Source organism: Microplitis demolitor, chromosome 1 (genome assembly GCF_026212275.2).
Source record: "Microplitis demolitor isolate Queensland-Clemson2020A chromosome 1, iyMicDemo2.1a, whole genome shotgun sequence".
Classification (NCBI taxonomy): domain Eukaryota; kingdom Metazoa; phylum Arthropoda; class Insecta; order Hymenoptera; family Braconidae; genus Microplitis; species Microplitis demolitor.
The window spans coordinates 5,607,880-5,631,935 of NC_068545.1; the positions used below are offsets into that span (position 1 = coordinate 5,607,880).

The window sequence follows — 24,056 nt, forward strand, 5'->3', positions numbered from 1 at the left end:
CTTTTTTTTGATAATCATTAAAAACATTACCAAAAAAAAAAATTTGAAATTCTCGCTAAAGTTTTTATTTTTGTCCATTGATATTGTTTTCTCATTCCTTTTTATTTATCTCTTATTCTTTAATCTTGTAACTCAGTAATCCAAAACCACATGTTACTTGTCGATATCATTTTTTAAAAACAATAAAAACAAGCTTTCTTATTTGTTCCTCGAAGCATAATCAGTCTAAACGTTTCACGGCTCACATAGCTGCTATCATTTTTCATTTATTTATTTCTATTCCTTCCATTCCATTAACAATAAATGAATTACACACTCAACATTTAATCATTCCTCCAATTCATATCATATCGTAATTGTATCGTATCGTATCCTATTCATATCAATCACATCTCAAACCTAACAATAGTTAGTACTCACTAAATTGTTTATTTTTTTTTTTTTTAGTATTTTATTATTATCACGAATCTACAAATAAAATTACCGAAAATAGAGTCTTTTTAAATTTTGTTTGATCCAATTATTATACTCCTTTACATTTACACCTTCTTATTTATCTTTACACACCCTTTTTTTTTATTTAATTAATTATTTTTTATTTATTATTAGTTTTATTGTATTCGTATTTGCTCATTTGCTTCCAGTCTATCGCTAATCATTATTAGCACCCTTTTACTTCAGCCTTCCATGTTTTTTACTGACAAAAAAATAATTTCCATATTTTTACTCGACCTAATTTATTTTAATTCCAACTCAAATTTTTTTAATTTTCCAAATTTTTTAGTTTTAAATTTATGGAATGTTTTTGGAGATTTAAAATTTTTTTTCATTAAAATTTATCAATAAAATTCAATTTTGATATTTCAAAGTATTGATTCTTTATGAGAAAATTATTATGATATTTATTATTGCTTGTAACTTTTTTTATTGGCTCAGTATTTTGAAAAAAAGAGAAAAATTATAAGGACTTGATAGATTTATAAATAATTTTTAAAAATCAGTTTTTATTTTAAATTTTTTTAGCAAAAATCAAATAAATAAAAATTTATAAATTTTGAATATTTCAGTTGTAATTAGTAAGTTTAATGACCCAGTAATTAACCGTGTTTCAGTTTCCGACTTTTTATAATTTTTTCAATTAAAAAAATTTTAATTTTATGTAAACAAATTAACGTTACCATAATTTAAAGCGACAACTTTAGTGTAAAAAAAAAACGTTTTTATTTTAATCGTTTATTTGAGAAACTCCATAAGTCAAGAATACAAAATTTTCCAAGAAACACAAAAAACGTTAGTCTGGAAAAACTTGCATTGAAATAATAAATAAACAATTGAAGAAGATATATTAGCGTCTCTGAAAAATATTCAAACTAGAAAAATTCAATTTTTTAATTGAAAGTATTTAAAAAAATAATTTAAAGTTGATTGACTTATGGAGTTTCGCAACCAAACTGAAGAAAAAGTTATAAAATCATTGTTTTTTTATTTTTTTCCATTCAAATAATTTATTAGACTGATAAAATGAAGTATATAATATGTATATAAACTCTGAAACTCAGAAATTACAAAAAATAATAATTAATTTAAGTATTTTAATTAGTCATATTATTTTTTTTCCAAAAAAAGCGCGAATTTTAAATAAAAAAGAAAAAATTATTTTTATAAAACTAAAACTGCATATGCTTATTTGAAAAACTCCATGTCATTGATTCATGGGGTTTCTCAATAAAATAAAATTTCTATCATTCCGTTAATTGTTTTTTAAACACTGATTTGATGGATATTTTTATTAATGTCTATGGGGGGACATCCAAAGAACCCAAAAATGCAAAAAACCCAATTTCGAAAAAACATGACTTATGTGGTTTCTCAAATAAACGATTCATTTGCAATCTTCAAAAGGTCAAAAACAAGGTCACTTACTTTATATTAATAATTCAAGGACAATTATTAATTATACTCCATATTAAAAATGTTTACAATAAAATTTTTTTTAATCAATCCGATAAAATTAAGAAAAATTTAATGAATTTTTTTAGCAGTAAAAAAATGATAAGTTACAAAAGTAAGTAATCATCTGCAGATTAAAATTTAATGACCAGCATTGCGTGCGCGGTTTTTTAAAATTTTATTCGTTTAAATTTGAGCAAAAATATTCGGGTGTACTTAAATGCTACAAATCTTGTTTTTTATTCTCAAATTTTCGTCATCTCTTAAATCATCAATCATGATTTTTTTTTTTAAACACTGATGAGAATAATTGTAGGGCAATGATCGCTGACTAGCAGTCATTTCACTGGTTTTTTTAGTTCCCATTATTAACTAATTTAAATTTTAAATGTTAGATGATAAAGCTAATTTCAATAACTCGCAATCGATTACACTAGTGAATAAACAATCGATTATTAATGCACTTATCAAAATAAAGCTTCAATTAATTTTGAAATTTCTATATCAATACAATTATTTAAAGACAAATTACTAAATAAAAAAATATCTATCACATACCGAGACTTTTTTTTTTAGCATAAAGCCAAGATCAAAATTCATTTTTTCAAATTTTTTCTCTCCAATCAATACCCCAAATAATTATTAATTTTAATTTTAAAATGTGTAAAAATAAAATTTCATATTTTTAAAGCCTAAATTTAATCAATTGCAAAGCAATGACATGATCGTTGTTATACATACAAATACAATTGTAAAAAATTGTCCGTTTATTTCCTGTCATCAGTCTCTTTTTTTTTAAATTATAAATAAATGATACCAACATACATATTTAATATTTATTAAATTGTATGTTACTTGTGTTGCTGAATAAGATCTTTTAAATTTATTTCATTCCTGAGCATGCATATGTGATTACGTTTTGTTCATTCGTTGGTAATCCAAGCTGCTATAAATCCATGAGTCCAAATTACTTACTTACTTAATGTCTGCTATACTCCCGTAATTAGCCAGTGATTTTTTAATACGCAGAGCAGTAAGTCTTGCTGCTGCATTGTGATACCAACACTCTTTCATAACTTTAGACATGACTTGCAGTGCCTAAAATATTAATTATTATCATTATTTTTATTTCATTTATTGTCTTTAATTGAATTAATAACACTGTACAATTTCGAAATTTTTAATTGCGATACTCTAGGTCTACTGTACAGAGAAATAAAATTATGTTTAATTTTATTAATTTTTTCAGTTAATTAATTACCAATTATCTGAGAAATATCACATGTTAATTAAATGATCTTCAAGTTAACTGACGTCTAATTTTTGAATAATTTAAAAAATGATAAATTATTTTTAAAAAAATAAAATAAAAATATGCACATGTAGAAAATTGAAAAAACTATAAGTGCAATTTTTTTAAATATTTTTTTTTTAATTTGTTGTTATGAAAAAAAAATCGCAAAATTATTTGACGTCTAACTTTAGTATCATGTTAATTAATGGTAGAAAAGTTAGCGACATCTGACAATTTAAAAAACTTTGAAATAATAAATTAGAATGTTTATAAAATAAAAATAAAAAAATGCATGTGTGGGAAATTCAAAATTCAGTATATGCATTTTTAAAAATTTTATTGTTTTAATTATTTAATTTTCTATATGTAATAAAAAAAGGATCGTATGTCTGCTGCATTTACACTCATGTTAATTAAGTGGAATAATATTAAAATTGAAAAAAAATTTTTTTTTAGTGTTATAATTAATAAATTAAATTGTTACATGAGCGTAGAAAAAATAAAATTTTGATTAAAATGGGATATTTTGATGTTAAATTAAAGGCTATGATTTAAAAATTTTTAAATTTTCTCAGACAGTGTCTCCTACTTTTTAAAAACTTTCTATGGCCGTCATGGGGCATCAAAATTTTATCAATTAATGCTAAAAAAAAATTAAAGCATTAATTAAAAAAAAAGATGACGGAGTTGCAATTCCACTGAGATGGAGATTTAAAAATAAAATTATTTACAGTTGACATTAATTGGGAGCTAAATGAAATTTGGAAAATAAATATCGTCAAATTTTTATGCCAATTTTGTCATTAGAATTTTTAAATTTTGTAGGCTAAAATTTATTCAACGAATTTCGATTAACTTAATGAAACTGTAAGTAATTTTTTTTAGTTCTATATCTCAACGTTAATTGAAACTTCGATGTCATTTTGTCAACTAAGCCTATTGTCAGACAGTACCCCCCCCCCACATTTCAAAAATATTTAATGACTTTTAATTGTAATGATTGTATTGAAGTTTGGATAATAAATTAAAAAAAGTTAAAACATTAATTGAAAAAAGACCTACGCAGTTACAATTTCACTGAGACATCGATTTAAAAAAAAATTATAGTTGATATCAAATAGGAGTTGAACGAAATTTGGAAAATAAATTTCAGTAAAATCTTCATGTAAAAATTATAATTTTGAATGTCAAATTTTTTAGGGTAAAATTTATTTACCAAATTTTGTTTAATTTTTAATTGATAACAACTGCGTAATTTTTTAAAAATTCTGTACCTCAGGGAAATTGTCCTTTTTTCAATTAACGTTTAAATTTTTTGTTTAATTAATTAATTAAATTTTAATACGGTTATGAAAATTTAAAATAATTGTATTTTTAAAAAGTGAAGAGCACTGTCTGAGAATGTCCTTAATTAATAAAAAAAATTGTAAAGTATGCGGCTAACTTTGGAAGCTAGAGGGTCAAAAAAAAATTGAATTTTAAGATGTCGCGTGATTAATATTTTGATTAAAAATTATCTAACATCAGGCGGTTTAGTTTTTGTAAAAAAAAAAAGATAATGAATGTGTTGGTCAATGGGTTAATCTGAGATACTTTGAGTATCAGTACTGACTTACATTCCACAAGTTTGTAATCAGACTAAAAAAAAAAACAGTCATATGATAATAGTATCAAACTTTTTTGATGACGCACAACACGGTCAGCAAATAAAAATTTTTATGAAATGATAATTATATTTCAAGGGCAATAAAAAATAATCTAGTTGCACAGTATTATTATTAAAAATAAAATTAATGAGCAAAAAAATACAAACTTCAATAGATTGCCATCTATTTGGAATAGAAGGTCTCTGACGGTCTGTACAAACAACTTTTCTCATTTCTTCAATAGTAGGATCCGAAGGCACCAGATCATAAAACGGTAGCTGGTAATCATCATAAATACCACCGACATTACACCTTCTGGCAATCTCCCACAGTATTAAACCAAGAGCATAGACGTCAGCCCTCTTGAAGGCATCAAAATGATTCATGTTTATCGTCTCCTCAAGGACCTAAAATAAAATATCATTTTTTAATAAATAAATAAATATTAAATATTTAAAATTTTGGAAAATCCAAAAGTGCGCATGCCAATCACTCATGATAATTATTGATACTTTATTATATTAATCATTTCTTTACATTATTAACTAATATTTAACTTTTAACTTATTAATTTTATTTTTAATTTCAGTTTCATTTTTATTATTAAATTTTTTTTTTAAATATTCCACTTTTTTTATAGATGTTATTTTTTATTTTTTAATTCTACTGTCTCACAAATGCTGCTGCCAGTAGTTGGTGGAAAAATAAAAAATGGCAGCTAAATTTTTAATGAATTACCAGTTTTAATTTTTTTATTAATTACAATTTTATTTATTAAACAAAAAGGATTTAGATAGTGATTTTCAAAAGGATTCTTGCGACAAAAGATACAAAGCTACTAAAAAAAAATCAGGCAATTTATTATATTTTTCGAAAGTTATCGTGTTTCCGAAGATTTATGCGTAACAACTGACAGCACTGGTTTCTTGGATTAAAATAATTCATTTTAAATCAACGGGATAATAAAGTGACTTAATAGCAGTTTCAAATTATTCCTTAATAAATTATCTGCCGACTAGTATGGGGCCGTTCATAAAATACGTCACGCAAAATTTTACCTTTTTAGACCCCCTCCCTTCATCACGCGATGTTACATTTTCTGCGACCCCCCTATCAATATTGCGTCAAAAATGATAGACCCCCCGTCTCTCTGTACATGATATATATCTATTAATAGTACACAGATTTTTATATTTCAAAAAAAATTTATTATTTGCAATAATAAAACTTTAATAAATTTCTTTGATATTAAATATATCAGAAACTGATTGTGTCGGACCGCACGCTAGCGCTGACGTCGAAAAAAAATAATAAAAAAGCCAAATATAAGTAAATATCACAAATTATTGAGCGATTATGACGGAAATATATACGCAGAAATATTTATATATTTACAAATATCACACGATTGACTTTCTATCGTAACAAAAAAATATAATTTTAAAAAACTAAGAAAAATTTTCAAAATTATTTGATGGGTTGCAAACGTAACGTATCCTTAGAACCCCAACCTCCTTGTCACAATAAATGTCATACCCTCCCTCCCCTTAATTCACGGACTAACACTAAAAATCTAAAATAGAGAGTCTTTAACGTTTTTTAAAACTTTAACAAAAGGCTAGAAATTTCGTATTTTCAAAAATTCAAATTTATCTCCGAGAAAAATTGTTTTAAAATTCTCATTTATTTTACGAATGCTACAAAGATAGTCTCGTTTATTTTTCTGAGTGTGAGAAAAAGGTGCGGTAGCGTATCTCCTTAAATACGAATGTATTTTATGGACCGGCCCTATACAATTTAACCAATTTTAGTGTAATCAAAAAAGTGTAGAGATGATTTAACGTGAGTGAATCAGTCGAAAAAATAATTTCAATTATAAGCATACCCGGGTCAAAAAATTAGATCTGTTTTAAAATAAATGTTACGTTTACATATTTTTCTTTAATTTAAGTTTATAAATCGTTTTTATTTCATATAGGAATTCAATCTTTTACTCGTGCTATTCCTTATCCAGGCCAATATCAGACTTATTTTCGTATGATGTTTAGTCTGTTTTAAATCGCTTTTAGACTAAAATCATACTTTTTTGTGATAATTCTTGGTCTGTGTTAAATTGTTTTAAAGGACAAAAACAGACTTTATTTTTATTTACTATAATTTTTAGACTGTTTTTAATCGCCTTTAGATAAAAAACAGGACTTTTTACAAATATGAATAATAATAATAATTTAGATTTATAAATTTATTTTAATTTTCTTAATATTTGAAATATGCTAATCCGCTTCCGTAATAAGATGTCACAAGAATTTTGATTTTTTCTATGCCAAAATATTTTTCGATTTTATCCAGTAAATAAGAAAAATTTCTCGATATTTTGAGAGTTATTTTATTACTTTTATCGAATACTATAAATATTCAGTTAAGACAACTAAAAAATAAAGCTGTCAAACTTTCATTAACTGCTGTCATTTTTAAACAAAAGACACTAAATAAATAGTAAACAAAATATAACCAATTCTGTAACTTAAAATACTTTTTACAAATATTGACCATCAAAAATATTACAAGCCCATGATTTAATCCAGTTTTGTCTGCGCGTAACGCCATTGTTTTTGAAACAACAGATCAAAATTTTTATAAAAGATCGAAAACAGATCAACTAGTCCAATTAGACTAAAGTCAGATCAAATTTTTCGACCTGGGTCACAGAGCGCGTTCGCACTTGAGACGCAATAATTAAAATAATAATTATAATACGTACTTCAGGAGCCATGTAACGTTTGGTCCCGACACGATTATTAAGCTGAATGTCAACAGTGTCAGTGATAACGTCATGCCTTACAGCGAGACCCAGATCACCAATAGCACACGTGCCATTTGTTTTGACAAGAATATTTTTCGACTTGAGATCACGATGAGCTATTGCTGGTTTACCCTGTGTACCAACAATCTCCATGTGTAAGTGAGCAAGACCCGTTGCCATGGTGAGTGCCATCCTCATCATACCCTTCGTATCGACTGTTGACCGATTTAGGTAATCGAACAGCGAGCCTTTCTCGTGATAATCCGTTATGAGCCACAATTGCGTCCACGTTCCATTGTCTGGTAGAAGAAAAAAAAACCATTTAATGCAATCGGAAATCGATATTCAATTTATTATTTACATCTCTCTATTAAGAGATAGTCATATATACTTTTAACGTTTAGCTCATGATATTTTTTATACTTTATGCAACAAAATTAATTCGTTATAAATATGGAAGAGATAAATTAATTACTGCGTACTTCTAATACGATTAATTGCTTCGCGATAATTAGTTGGGATTTTATGTAAATTTTTATAAATTAAGGCAGTGAATTTTTTTTTTATTTTAATGAATAAAAAATTTTTTATAAAAAAAAAACTTATCAGTTAATTGATAAAAAATAATTAAATGTTTTATAAAACGTGCTTTGAATTTATTTATGATTATTTGTTGCTGAATAGTCGGGTATAAACGGAGTGTAATTTTATTTCTTTGATAACTCATAACTTTGATAAATTGTCGGACAAAAACTTAACTTTTATAACCAGATGATAAAATATAGATTTAATAGGACGTGATAAAGAAAATGAAAAAAAATTTTTGTCCCACAAAGCTTTTGGAATAAAAAAAATTTTTTTTAAATATTGTTTCACTTTCTTTTTTTAATAATTTCGCGATAATTATCAAGACTAAATATCGCTTTGGGAAAAGTTTTGATTTTATAATCAGTGACAAAAAATTATTGAAATTTCATAACGAGATTTTTTTTCATATTTTTTATGAGCAGTGGGTATTAAAATTACAATACGTGATGTAATTTTTAAATACTGTGTAGCAATAAAAAAATATCATGGTTTGTTGGCGCATTAATTAACCGTGTGATCTTAAATAAGTTTGCCGATGTAATTAAAAATTTTTTACAATTACAAAATAGTAAATAATATGAAATTATTTTAATTGTTACATTAATTTATTATGAGCGTAAAAATAATTTAAAAAATTTTGATAAATTTTTAAAATAAGTTCGAAATTAATTAGGGTTTATTTCATACATTTACTAATTACGCAATTTTGAATTTCTAAACCTGTAAAATTAAATGAATTTTGTGAAATTTTTTCTTTGTATTTATTTACATGTGAGTTAAAAATTTAATATTTAAAATTCTAACCGAATATTCAAGTAAAAATTTTTTTAAAATTAAAGTTTTTCAAGTGATTCAAATATTTATGAGTATTTGTTATACTGAGTCATAATTTTCTGATACAAAAGCGCATTTATAAAATTTAAAGATATAATTTCTGATAATTATATTTTAAAAATATTGTAATTTCTTAATAATTTATAACTAGAGTAAGGTAAAAGGCCCGATACCCGCTCACTTTTCATTGGAGTGAGATTAAATCACTCAATATAAATTAATAAATAAAATTAAAAACCATATTTTCTTTTTTAGTTATTTTTCGAAGTTTCAAGTATTAGAATAAAATTTTAGTTTGAAGAATAATCTTGATAATTAATTACTATTAATTTTTTAAATAAGGTCCTTGAGTGGACCCATAGTCGCTCACTAAAAGTTGTCATGTACCATTACTCGATCAACACATGGCCCAATAGTCGCTCAAAGACAATATCAATTAAACTATCATAAGTTTATTGATTTGGACAAATAATTTATAAATTATATTACTTTATTCTTTCATAATATAAAATTTCATATAAATAAATAAATATGAACCTTTATTATCAGCAGCAATAAATCCCAGAATATTATCATGCCTCAACATGACAGTCTGATAGATTTCAGCTTCTCTGAACCAAGATCTCTCTTCACGTGAGCTAAATATTTTGACAGCGACATTTTCACCTCGCCATCTTCCACGCCAAACTTCACCGAATCTACCCTTCCCAATTGTCTCAACCAATTGGATTTGTCGGGCGATACTCCGCTGTACCAACAATGGCAGGCCTACTTAATTAAATAAACAAACAAACAAATAAATCAGTTAATTAAATATAAAACTACCCGCCAATACTGATAATAAATAAATTTTAAATTACAGAACACAAATTACCTGAACCACTGCCGCTTGTTGTCATCTCAAGCATGTCTCTAATAGTGACACCACCAAGAATAGGTCTCTCAGGTGCTTCCATCGAGTCATCGGGAAAATGTCTCGCGGGCCGATGCCGACTCATATGTATATGATAAACCACCATTACGACAACACAAATTGCGCAAATTGGCAGCGCTATCGTTAGGGCCATTTTCCAGGTAGCCCATGCTGCAACTCCGTCTCCACCGGACGTTACTTTTGTTTTAAAATTAATCATCAGTTAATATCTCATTTCAAATTTTATTCCTCTATCATTTTAATTATTTTCTTTTTTTTTATTATTAATTATCAATTAAAAATTGAAAATTTTGTTAGAAATAGCGACAAGCAATTAAATGCGTAATGAGCAATAAGCAATTGCAGGTCATAAATAAAATAAAAAAAAGGTTACAGGTGTGCGTGCAAAGCTTTAAATCCCATGCGAACACATATTGAGACAATTAATTTTTACATTAAACAGAATATTTTTTTTTTCCTATGGGAATTTTTTTTTCGTCAGCTTACCTTAAAAATAAAAGTGATATTTGTTTTAAATAAATTCAAATGATAAATTATATAAATAAAAAAAGTTTTTCATAAATTAAATAGTAAAATATTTATTTTCTAATGTGGATATTTTTTGTCCACCTGTGGTGCAAAGTCAAAATAATTTATATATTTTTAATTATTTTTACATGCGGTAAAAAAAAATCCTTGAATAATGATCAGAGTCGATGAGTCATAGAGTTTTTTTTGATCTCGTGTTTTGTGAACTTATATATATACTGATATCTATTTCGGTAATATATTTATTTATATGTATGTATATATTGATGTACAATAACGATAACGAACGAACGAAGGCCCAGATGATTCAAAAGTAACCAAAGCATTGAATACGTAACAGACGTGAGTACTGTGGGTGTCTAAAAAAAAATATGACAACACAAATAAATATATACATATGTATATATATGATATTTGTCTACTGCGATATAGATAATGAACAGTCGATTTACAATTTTTTTCGCATTTCCATTTTTTAAATTTACTTCATGCGGCCCAATGATTTTCCAATCGAATGAAATGAATGATTCAAAATTAACCGATAGTTTTGTTTTTATTATTTAAATTATATTATCGTATTTAATTGTGTGATTTGTTTTACTTGCACGTCCCTCATGAGTGAGATTTAAAAAAACAACCCATATATAGACGATTGACGATGAAGGCAGGCAAATACTGAATGATTTTTAACGAGTTTAAATTAGCATACCTTGCTGACATTGAGGAATAATTCATAATGAATAATGATTTTATTGAGAAAAAAACGAGAGAGATTCTAGTCGAGCAATAAAAAATTAAAAAATTTTTTTTAGATTTTTTGCAAGGCCGAGGATAATTTGAGTAAATTTGTCATGATTAAACGTACATGGTTTTTTAAATTTTGCAATTATTTAAGAACTTTCACTGTTTGAATTTGTAAAATATTTTTTTGGATGTGCAAATAGTTCGAACTTAGGAATTATTTGTACCGAGTTGAACTATTCGATTCGAACTTCAAATCGATTAATTCAAATTATTCTAAAATTTACGAAGAATTCCAAAAATTTTTTTTTAATGACTTAATATTGTTATAGCTTTTGGAATAATTCAAATTTTTGTCAGAGGTAGGCTCTCTTCATGGAAAAAAATTCCAGTAAAATTTACGATGTTAACATCGTAATCGTGGACTAGACTTTCATTGACGTCAATTTTTAAATGTCTTATTTCAAAATTTACTATAGCCTTTGTTAAAATTACGATGTTAAATAGAAAAGAATATAACCTACATCGTAATTTTAACAAAGACTATAGTAAATTTTGAAATAAGACATTTAAAAATTGACGCCAATGAAAGTCTAGTCCACGATTACGATGTTTACATCGTAAATTTTACTGGAATTTTCTTTCCGTGTATTAAATAAATATTGAATACTTGAAAGCTGATCAAAATTTTCTTGATTCGGATCAAGTAATTTAAAAAGTTACAAACAATTCAAAAACTTTTGGATAATTCTAAAATTTACGAATAATTTGACAAGTTATGGATGATTCGAAAAGTTTCGAATTATTCAATTTGTAATCCTGAGTCAAAAACCAAATTCTAGTTCAGTCCTCAAAAGCCTCAATTCCTTTGATATTTTATTTCCCGCCCAAAAAGTAACTCTACTTTAGTATTCAAAATCCTCAATGAGAACTATGAGGTCTAAATACGAATAATTAATGGATTTTAAATTATCAGTAAGACCTCAAAATTTTCAACGAATCAAAAGTTATATTCGAACTTTGAAAAATTTTAGATAAAAAAATTGTAGGTACAAAATTAATTACTTTTTAATTAAAGTGTTCAAAGTGAAACAGTACAACAGTTTTGACTCCATTTTATTTCGACACTTAATTATGCTGTTATAATAATTTAATAGCAATATTGCGTTCATGAAAAAAGAGGAGGGGGTAATTTTATTTGTGGATAAGAGGATACTGTTGTCAATCATCAAATTCTAAATTAATTTTCAAAAACTTCATTGAAAACTTTGAGACAAATCTAAATTTGTTTTTTGACTTGGGATTCCAATCGCACACCCCTAATATTTTTCTATTAAATGTTAGAATTAAAAAAAATGATATTTTTAAAAAAGTATATAACTAAATAAATTAAGTGAAAAAAAATAAATTTAAAAATACAAAATTTGAAAATAATTTGAATAAAGAAAAATATTTTTATAAATATTAAGACTAGTATTTGAAAAAAAAAAAAAAATATATATATGTATACAGTGTAATGAACTTATAACAAAATAATGTAATAGACATTTTGATTTAATACGTCGACGGGTAGTTGATAATCTCAAGATTGCGCTTGTCACTTTAGCAAAATTGAGTAATTTCCGGCGCGTGTGGGGTAAATGGTTTATGATTGAAGATTCAAGTTTGTCATTGAGTAATTTATATATGTAAGTGAAATAGTGATGTAAATTGTCAATGTAAAAAGGTTCAATCTATATAATAAATATATATATATATTATATATAAATGACAAGTACTTAAAATAAATATTCCTCTACAGTCAGCATAGCACTATATATATATATAAAATATGTGTCTATTATGTCTCTACATATAAAAAATGTGTAATACATGACGGTACTGGGTTTTACTTGAACGAGTGAATTTTTTTAAAAAAATTGGTAAAGCTTCGACGAGTGACAAAAAGCAACAAGTGGAAAGTGGAATTAAATTAATTATTTTTTTTTTTCATCGGAGTTGTTTTTTTTATCGCCGGATATATACCTCTTTCAAATCTGTATATACCACGAGGAGAATTAGCCAAAGGCTGTAGGTCGCGGTTGCAGTAGTCATTATTATCGCAACATGCGATTACAAATTCGTCTGTTCCAGGACCTCGTACTGTCTCATTGTTGCTACACCATACTGAATATTCGGGTGCTGGGAAGAACCGCGTCTTATCGTAACACCTGAGAACAATATATTTCCCACCTATATATTTATCACGGATACACATATATATCTAACCTTCATTCATTATCTTTATTATTATTTCCTTTTAAATCCCTTTATTTAAATCTTAACATTATTTTTTCCAAAATCCATCGACTGATTTTTAAATTATCCCGCCGTCGATTCGAATTTTTTTCGCGGGTTATTTTCTAACACAAGAATTTGATAAAAAACAAATTTTCAAATTATGCGACGTCTTAAAATTTTTTTTTTTTTAAAAACCTCATCGACTATTTTTAAATCGCGCCGTCGTATTTGTTTTTTCGCGGGTAATTTTTTATTTAAAATTTTTCAAAACAAAAATTAATAAAAAAAAAAAAAAGAATTTTTTTTTAAATTATGCGACATCTTAAGCATCCTGCTTACAACGAAAAAAAATAAAATAATTTCACCACAGGCAATTAATATAATCTAACGAATAACGTATACAATTATATATATATGTATATATATTTTTTTATACTCATTTATCTACACGTGCATCGACGCAAGCTATTAATAGATTTTTTGTTTGCATGATTACATCAGTAGATTTATTCTAAAATAAAAAAATATATGAATAAATATATGTATATAAAAAAATTACACAATAATTAATTACATAAAAGTAAATTATAAATTTAAATAAAGAAATAATAAAAAAAAATTGATTTATACCATAAATAAGAAGCAAAAGTGATTAATATATGATACATTAATCTCAAAGCAAATTTATAATCTTTACATATATAAATAATAAATGATAAGTAATAAAAAATTAGGAAGTAAAATAGAGGGAAGTGCAGATCTAAATAAATAAAATAATTGCGCAGTGAGATAGAAGAAAAAATAAAATAATAATAGTGGTAATAATAAATAAATAAATAAATAAATATATAAATAAGAAGGCAAGTGAAGAGTAAGAGGGCACAAGAGAGTGCGTCGAATTCTACACCACCGGCTTGATAAATTGTCACAGTGCTAATTGCTGCATTAAATACTTAAATTTTTATTTTCTTTTTATTTTTTTTTTATTAATAGATATAGATATTGTTATTATTTAAATAATAATAATAAGTTATAAGATTAAGAACTGTTGCTGTAGCTCCGGATGAAACTGTACCTTCTCTCGTGGTAGGGTGCAGCGCGGGTTTAAGATCTCGATTGCAAAAATCCTCTTTGCAGCACTCGATGACAAAGGTCGTATTTATCGAGTTGCTCGTCATGCAGAAGATCAGCGGTTCGGGTTGTGACGACGACAGCTGTTTTTTCACGCACCTTTAATCCCATATTTTCATATGATATTTTCACAACAAATTCACTTTTTTTCTTTCAAATTATCTTATTTTAAATATATATCATTTCCAGTAATGCACACTTCAAACCTCCGTTATTTTAATCATTTTTTATTTAATTTTAAAAACAAACTATTTAATAATTCAAATTTTTTCATTTTTTTTTTCATGTCAATTTATTTGTTCTCTAGGATTTTCATTTATTATATAGTCAAATTTAATCCTGCGTGTCTAACCAAGCCAAGAAAATTTGTCATAATTTGAGAAAATTCGTCTTGCTCAGAAGATTTCTCCTTAATCCAAGAAAATTGAGATTTTCAAAAAAATTTTCTTTAATCAAAAATATTTACTTTCAGTCGAGATTTTCCTGTACTCTGGATCTTGTAAGGAACAGTCAAGTTTTCAAAACTTCTGGCTTTCAAAAAAATTTGAAAAAATTTTGAATTATTTCTTCAGTGTCTAATATATGGCCCAGAAGTTGTCAAAGTCGAAAAGTTTACAATTGCAGTAAACAAAAATTGGAGAATAATTGAAAACACAGAATTTTTTCAAAAATTGACAGTTCTTCCATAGACTAAGTATACACACGAAGGGTTAATATTCAAATTAATTAAAAAAAATTTGTTTTAGAAAGTATATTTGACTTTATAGTGTTTGTACTCAAGGGAGATTTGCAATTTTTTCTCTTTCGCACTTCAGTGAACAACCGGAACTGTCACTGTTGCACTTTTACAGTAAATTAAGCATTTGTCAAAACTTTCTCGAAACTAAACGGAAATTTTTAATGTATTAGATAAAAAAATCTAGTGATTTTTTAATACTGCACCGAGCCTCGGTATTCTGTAACAAGAACTTTAATTTTGTAAAAAAATGAACAGAATAATTTGCAAATCTCTCTTGAAATATAATTAAATAAATTTACCAAAAAAAAAAAAAACTGAAAATTTGAGGTGTGCAAAATAAAAAATAAATTCTGAAAGCTATAAAATTTAATTTTTCCACTTCCTAAAATCCCAAGATTATTCCTAAGATTTAAAAATACATAAATTCCACTGTACTAACCATTTACCTTTAAATTATTTAATTATGATTATCGATAATATATTTTAATTTATTTAAAAGCGTATGCCGTCAGAATAAATCGAATAGTCAAAAAAAGAAAACTTAACAAATTGTATTAAATCCAAGATATTTGTTAGACAGATGCGATTTATTTTTATTTGTTAAATGCATAAGAAACTCACAAAGAATATTGATAAGGCAAAAAAAATGTTGAATGATTGATTGTCAGTTGCTGCTTAAAAAACTCGAGGAGAACATTTTTTTATCCTACTTATACTTTTTTTATGAAAATAAAAAACAAAAAATAAAAAAAAAATTAGCATTACAAAGTAAATAAATTAACATGTGAAAAAACATTTTAATCGTTTACTTCCTCGGGTTTCTCGTCAGCTAAAAAACAATAGGGGCCTCGATAAAGATAAAAAAAACTTAAACTCAAAGAAAAAAATAAATATAATGCTGTTAACTTTATGGGATTTGTTAGTTAAATCGTTTTTCGACACACGGTGTTTTAATAAATAACAAAAAAAAAATGTAAAATTAAATAAACAAATGTTTGATGTAAAAACGGGTGAAAACATTATTATTATTATTATTATTATTATTATTATTATTATTATTATTATTACTATTATTATCTCGAAATAACGCACGCACACACACAATCGTGGCGTATAGTAGTAATACAGATATGTCCCGTGGTTATTAATATACCTTTAGGTAATTCGGGCGGTACGTCGGAAGATACTAAAACCGGATATAAATTCAGGTTGCAGTATTCTTTATCGCAGCATACTCCATTGTGATTGTTGTTCGGTTTGCAGACGAAGGGCTCTTCAGGTGGGAACCATATTTTTCGGTCGAGACACCTTTTGTATAATATATCATAAGTATCTCTTTCTTAACCAACATCAAGATAATAAATAACGACTTTTAATATATGCCAACTGTCATTCTCTTATTTATTAACACTCATCGTTATCAAGCCGTTTATTTTATTTATTTATCATTTTATTTTTTACCCGATTTAAAAAATTATTATTATTATTATTATTATTATGATAGAGATAAAATAATTATGCAATGAAAAATTAATAGGAAATGTGAAGTAAATAATAAATAAACGTCTGTCGGGAAAATATATAACGAACATAAATAATTAATAAACATAAAAGTTTTTGGTCTTTGCGGTTAAATAATTTATAAAATCGAGTAACCTAAATATAATCTGTCTGGCGAATAAATGATTTAAAAATTAAGTATAAGGTGGTAGTGGTGGGATGCCATCGAGGTCGAGTCCTCGACGGTTTTAGTTTGTCGCCAGGCAATTTATTCCAAGAGAGTTCAAACACGAGAATTTAAACTGTTTTTCTTTTCTACGTCTGTTATATTTCTCTCCTGCTTCTCTTATATTACATAGTAATCTCATACCAATCTATCCCCTCATTATTATTATTATTATTTATCTCAGCTACTTGCTTTCAGTCATTTCATTTTTCCTACTGGCATCCAGCCAATTACTCAAAAAAAATTTTTTAATACATTGTAAATATTTAAATTTTTCATTAAACAAAATTACTGAAAATAAATAAACTATTTGACCGCAAAATTATTGGAAAAATTAAAATTTTTTTATCATACTCTAAAGATTTTTAGGTAATGAGATTTAAAGATAAATAATTATAACGAAAAATAATTAAAAGGGCTGGCTAATGATGCTGCCGAAATGCAATGGTAAAAATAAGTCGTAAACTTTTTTTAAAAATAAAAATAAAAAAAAAAAACAACCCCCTATTCATGGAACCCCTGGCATAGAATTTTTTTTCAGCTCAAGTAAAACTAGCTATCGATCAGAAAGAAGAACGAATTTCGTGTACATTACCACCCCCTTTTTTCTTTTTTTAACATACTGTATATATATATATATATATATATATATATTCTTTGTCTCTTTTGCTCGCAAAAACCGGTCGATCCCACACGCTTCCTGGCAATTATCCGCGCGTATGCCCTGCATCTTTTTTCCCCATCAAGAGTATTTCAATTATCCTGGTAGTAGTATATAGTATAGTATGTAGTTGGCTCAACGGAACTGGGATTACTTTCAGCCTCAACAATTTTTACGAGTCTACGAGAGTAGGAAACTTCTTCACGTTAATCAACGAAATCATTAAAACATTTTTTTCGTTACTTTTAACTGTTATTATGATAATTACTATAAATACAAATGTAATTGTGAATATATTTATTATTAATTATTTAAAATGTTTGTCCATAAGTTGATAAAAAAATATATATGTATATTTTACCTGTACGCGTGTGTGATGACGTCATCTTCGCGACTTGTACTCGCAAAACAGTAGCCGTCTGTCTCGCATGTGTGATTGGTATCCACACAAATGTCGCAGTAACATTTTAATCCTAAAATTAACAAAAAATGAGAATTATTAATTTATGAGATCTAAATTTGTTGACAGTAAATTTATAAATAAAGTCGTAAATAAGTGATTATTGTTTGTTGTTAATTCGTATCGTGTTTTGTATTTTTGGTGACGATTTTCCTCTTTTATTTATTATTTATTTAAATATTTATTGGTACTCAATTATATTGTATTGAATTGTATATTGTTTTTTATTATCATGTTTATTTATGTTTTCAATTTAAGTGAAAAAAAAAAATAAAATTCAATCTTAAGTGTATGAAATTCCCGTTACAATTGTTCATTACGAGTTACATCTGTTAAAATTACGAGATTTAATTTTATCTGTAATTTAATGCCCACGTCTAATAACTTCTATATAAATATTTATATATATTAGAGCGGTGGTTAAAAATTAAATTTTCTGAGGCGCTCCAAAAAAAGCTTCTTTTTAGTGAAAAAATACATGGGGAATTTGGTTATTTCTTTTTAAGTAAAAAGGACACGTGCCGAAGGACGACCAAAGTTCATTTTTCGATACAATAGCGGTTTTTTTAAAATATCTCATGAATTATGCAGATTAAAGGAAAAAATCATTGGAACAATTTTGTAGGAAAATAAATTCTAAACAAAAAAAGGTCATATTCATTTTTTTTTTAAATGTCTATTTATGAAGATATTTTAAAAAAACTTTTCTTAGATCTGAATTGAGCGTTTTAAGGATTACAAATTTTGAAAATAACATTTTTCTAAGTATATAGAATCTATAACAAGCATTAATGATTGATATTTTACGAGTTACAACGTTGTCTATATTTAAGAAAAAACATTATTTTTAACATTCGTAATTCTTTAAATGCTCCATTGATAAGATCTAAAGAAGTTTTTTTTTAAATATCTTCGTAAATATACATTTTATAACAAAAATGAACATGACCTTTTTTGTCAAGAATTTGATTTTCTACAAACTAGTTCCTATGATTTTTTCCTTTAATCTGCATATTTCATGAGATATTTAAAAAAAACCGCGATTGTATCGAAGAATGAACTTTGGTCGTCTGCGGCACATCTTCTATTTACTTAAAAAAAAAAAAAACCAAATTCCCCACGTATTTTTTCACTAAAAAAAGCTTTTTATGGAGCGCTTGAAAAAATTCAATTTTTAGCGACCACTCTAATATATATGTATATACATTTGAAAAAAATTATTATTTTTAAATTTTAAGAATTTCCACAATAATATTTTCATTAATTAAATACAAAATTTATTTATCTATTCTAATTGTCTATATTTATTTAAAAAATATTTATTTAAAATTGACATTTAAATTTATTATTTTTTTTTTATCTTCCCATTACCCGCATAATAAATTAAAGGAACAAAAAATTGTTTTTGAACTCCAAAATAAACAACTTAATTTCAACGGCTGAAAATTACGCAAGACTACGAAGAAATAATCAAATGAATTAAAATCAAAATCTCAATATTTAAAAAACGAAAAATTTCTATTGGAATAATCTGAATTTGCATATAAATAAATATATATAGATATATTTCTCAGTAAAGTAAAAAAAATTAGGTTCATTATTTAATAAAAACGCATTATGTAATTTTAAATTCATTATAGAACAAAAAAAAATATGAGAAATATAAGAAGTATATCAATCAGAGTGTGTCATGTCATATAATAAATTAATATATATAGGAATATACGATTAAGAGCGTAATTTAAACTATTGTTGCATAACAAAACGTCGATAACCCGTTGATCGATAAAGAATTTTTATAAATCATTAATGCATATTAATAATTTATTAACTACTAGTTCATTAACTATAAATGCATAATGAGTATTTAAATCAAGTACTGAAACTTCAAGTAATAAGTAATAACTAATTATTTATTACAGTATTTTTTTATTTCATTAATTGCGCAATGTTATTATTAATTTATTTACATACTTTGTTATACATAAACAGGAAAAACCTTTCATACTAAAGGAAAAATATTTCAACTATTGATTAAAAAAAAAAAAATTATAATCACACGATTGAAAACTATTTTTTATAACCAACGGCACTATAGCCTGCATATTAATTTATTTATTTAAATATTTCATTTTAATTAACTGACCGCTCTACTGAATTAAACTACAAACTAATTATTTATAATGATTTATAGTGGAAATAATAGACATCCGTCGACTTATTTTTTTTTTTTAATTATTCAAAAATATGTACAAAAAAAAAATTTCTTCGCGCTAGAAATATTTTGCATTATTAATTGAAGACAAAAATTTTCTTATGACCAGAAAAATTGTTTAGCGAAAGAATTTTATTCTCGCATCAAAAAATTTTTAGTTCAAATTTATAATGCAAAAAAATTTCTTGGAGTAAATAAAAATTTTTTACGAAAAGAAATTATTTTTTTCGTATTAATATAGATCTTCAAAAATCCTTTATATATTTTTCATATTTTTTTATAAGTGTGAATATAGCAGACCTCAGACAAATTCAAAATTATTAATAAATGCAATACTTAAATAATTGATAAAATAAAATTTTAAAAAAATGCGCTTTTGAAAAATTAAATTAATAAGTGCATTTTTTATAAATATTATTTTTTTAATTATTTATTTATAATTTTAAATTTGTCTGATGTCTGCTACATTCACACTTATTTTTTTAAATGATCCTGAAGTTAGTAAACAATTAAAAATTTTTGGATTTTTTTATCAACAATTTAATTTTTAAAAAAATTAAAAATATGCACATGTAGAAAATTTTAAAAACTGTAGGTGCAATTTTCTGAAATCTTTTTTTTTTTTTTTTAATTTATCGTTTAAAAAAAAAATCAAAAATTAGGTGGCTAATCCAATTCATGACAAGGTACCAATTATTGACTTTATTTATTTACTGAACTTCTATTTTCAGAAAATTAAAAATTATGTCTAATATACTTGTACGCTTAAGTAATCATCGATTAATTGTCTACATTAATTATAATCCTCGTTAAGAAACAGCTATCAATTTCCGGTTTTTATTTTTTTCAACAAATCAATTAAAAAAAAAAAAAAAAAAAAAAAAAAATGCACATGTAGAAAATCAAAAAAACTGTAAGTGCAATTTTTCAAAATATTTTTTTTTCTATAATTTATCTCTGAAAAAAATTCCAAAAATTATTAGACTTCAACTAACTATGATCCTAAAGTTAGCAGAGAATTAAAAATTTTCGGATTTTTTTTAACAATTAAATTTGAATTAAAAAAAAAAAACTGAAAATATGCACATGTAGAAAATTAAAGAAACTACAAGTGCAATTTTTCAAAATATTTTTTTTTCTATAATTTATTTCTGAAAAAAATTCTAAAAATGATTAGACGTTAATAAACTTCAGTATCATAATTAATTATGAAAAATAAATAAATAAACGATTAAAAAATAAAAATAACTTGAAAAATGTCTGTGACGACTGAAATAATAAATTATTTAAATAAATTAAGAACATAAATTAAGTGATAATTGATAGCATTGAATCAGTATTACTTGTATTCATTTAACAATAAAATTTCCAAACCAAATCGACCACGTGTTAATCTTAACAACATTAAAACTAATAATTAAAATAATAATAATAGCTAAGAGATAATTACTAACCATCAACTCTCGTCGACAAATAAATAATAAACACAAAGGCAATAATGCCAAGTGTGTTATTAATTTTTTTTCCCATTTTACTAAAAAAAATAATCAACTTGAACTTGAAGACTCGCAGTCCCACAATCTTGACATTTTATATATCACTTGTTTGTTTGTTTATTATTACGTTTTATTAATTAACAACATGGTGAGTTGATCAACTTGACAACTGGTTGATTATTCTTACAAAGAAAACTCATCAGCTGGTATTTAAACCAGTACCTTAAATCCACTTAGTTTTTTTTCTTTTTTTCACAATAATAAATAATAAAAATGTGTCCTGCTGATTATTTAATAGTTGATGATGATAAAAGTCAGTGGCGTATCCATGGGGAACTCGACATCTCGTTTCTTAGCCTCCGGTCGATGACCGTGAGACAGCATGCCGACACAATACAACACTTTTAGGCCCTTTTTTTCCTACTCCAGTTTTATAAATAATTATTACCGTCACAAACCCGCCGCCTGATCAATAAAATATTTTTTTACTCACAATCCTCAGCACTGAATAAAATTATCATTTTAAAAACCACAATAATTACGGCATTGTTGATTCACTTATTTTTAAAAAAAACATTTGGTATTCGGTGTACGTTTTTTTTCTTTTTTTTTTTCATACACATGCGGCCATTTTCTGCGATAGGCCACAGCCTAGAGCTCGCAATAAATTTGCGAATCAGCGGTACGGAGGAACATCGCCGGTGCTAAAAAACACTTTTTATTAAAATAATTATTTCCCAATTGTTGATTATTGTTTTTTTTTTTTTTAATTAATTACGATAAGTTAACCAGCATGTTGGTGATTGTTCGGTGATAATTTAAAAGCCTGAGGTTAAAAATACATCACTGGATTTATATTATTTTATTTAACAAGTCACGAGTAGTCACTAATGTGTGTACCTGCTGATCACTACTGATGCACTACCGATGATTTGTCACTGAGCGCCATGACACTAGCTGTGTCAGGTGGTGATAAAAAATATATATGTTTTATCATAGTTTTTTATTTACATAACTCGGATATTTATCAGCCATTTATTTATATATTCATAATCGTGATATGTAATTTATGTTAGACACTTTTTTAACTTTATTATCATTATCATTCTGTTTTTTTAGTTGCTAATTTACAAGTGACATGAGAGAACTCATGAGCGATTGTGGTGCCGCATATAATTCAAATGCGGAGCGGGAAAAAAAAATATTTTTGGACTTACATGCAAAATCTATGATACTTAAATTAGCTGACGTCTAATAAATTATTGGATTTTTAAAAAATGATAAATTATGAGTATGAATGTAGCAAACATCAGAGAAATTTAAAATTAATAATAAATAGAGTAATTAATAAAACAAAATTTTTAAAAACTGCGCATTTAAAAAATTTGACAATTGATTAGTGCGTTTTTTATAAATATTATTTTTTTAATTATTTAAAGTGCATTCCGAAGTTATTTTTATTACTTACGCGGTAAATTTAAATATTTGAAAAATAAATTATTAGAAATTGGAGAAAACTAAAAATCGTACGTCAAAATAAAATGGCGGCAGAATATGATAGAAAAATATTTAAAAAATTAAAAAAAAAAAACACGCAAGTGTTTAAACAAACCTTGGTGGGGAAATAATATGCAGAAGGGTGTCCTAATACACTTGGAGATTTGAATTAAATTGCTCCAAGTGTATTGCAGCTAAAAAAACGTCACTTAACTGCTATTTCCCACCGGACGATGCTAGATGATTTTGCTCAGAAACTTGGAAATTATCAGCATCAATAATTCGCAACACTTTACACGAGCACTGAACACTTAACGACACCACAGACACTTTGCACAATTTAAATTATACAAACACTGCACATTTGAATTAAACAATTACTATGAGCAATAAATTTTATGGATAATTCCGCGAATTAACTGCAATACTGTGTTTCTATGCAATACTGTGTTTCTATTTAAACGTAAAGAAGGATCTGGACTACTACTGTCATTGTCGATGATACTGACTGTCGCTATTGGACCGCCAGTTGA

The 24,056-nt window shown here is 25.7% G+C and overlaps 1 protein-coding gene across 3 annotated transcripts; it reads right to left on the reverse strand.

Moving 5' to 3' along the window:
• Positions 1-2,772: 2,772 nt before the first annotated feature.
• On the reverse strand, positions 2,773-23,186 carry LOC103576842 (TGF-beta receptor type-1). Of its 3 annotated transcripts, none has more exons than XM_053742725.1 (8): positions 21,985-23,186; positions 18,217-18,328; positions 13,344-13,528; positions 9,990-10,226; positions 9,653-9,883; positions 7,652-7,992; positions 5,058-5,297; positions 2,773-3,048 (listed from the first exon to the last, which is right to left on the reverse strand). In XM_053742725.1, the coding sequence occupies exons 1-8, from the start codon at positions 22,058-22,060 to the stop codon at positions 2,926-2,928; spliced, it is 1,545 nt and encodes a 514-aa protein (XP_053598700.1). In that variant the 5' UTR covers positions 22,061-23,186; the 3' UTR covers positions 2,773-2,925. The 3 variants fall into 3 exon arrangements, with proteins under 3 accessions (XP_053598700.1, XP_008555464.1, XP_008555473.1); XM_008557242.3 differs by having other exon boundaries at positions 9,653-9,886; positions 21,985-23,185; XM_008557251.3 differs by lacking the exon at positions 13,344-13,528 and adding an exon at positions 14,674-14,828 and having other exon boundaries at positions 9,653-9,886; positions 21,985-23,183.
• Between the last annotated feature and the right edge of the window lie 870 nt (positions 23,187-24,056).

What these genes read in the sequence shown, in the direction of transcription:
- LOC103576842 (XM_008557242.3), bottom strand. Translation starts at nt 22,060, where the DNA reads ATGGGAAAAAAAATTAATAACACACTTGGCATTATTGCCTTTGTGTTT. An exon ending in GTCATCACACACGCGTACAG is followed by an intron (nt 13,529 to 18,216) that starts GTAAAATATACA and finishes TATTGTTCTCAG; the next exon opens with GTGTTACGATAAGACGCGGT. An exon ending in AACAAGCGGCAGTGGTTCAG is followed by an intron (nt 9,887 to 9,989) that starts GTAATTTGTGTT and finishes TATTTAATTAAG; the next exon opens with TAGGCCTGCCATTGTTGGTA.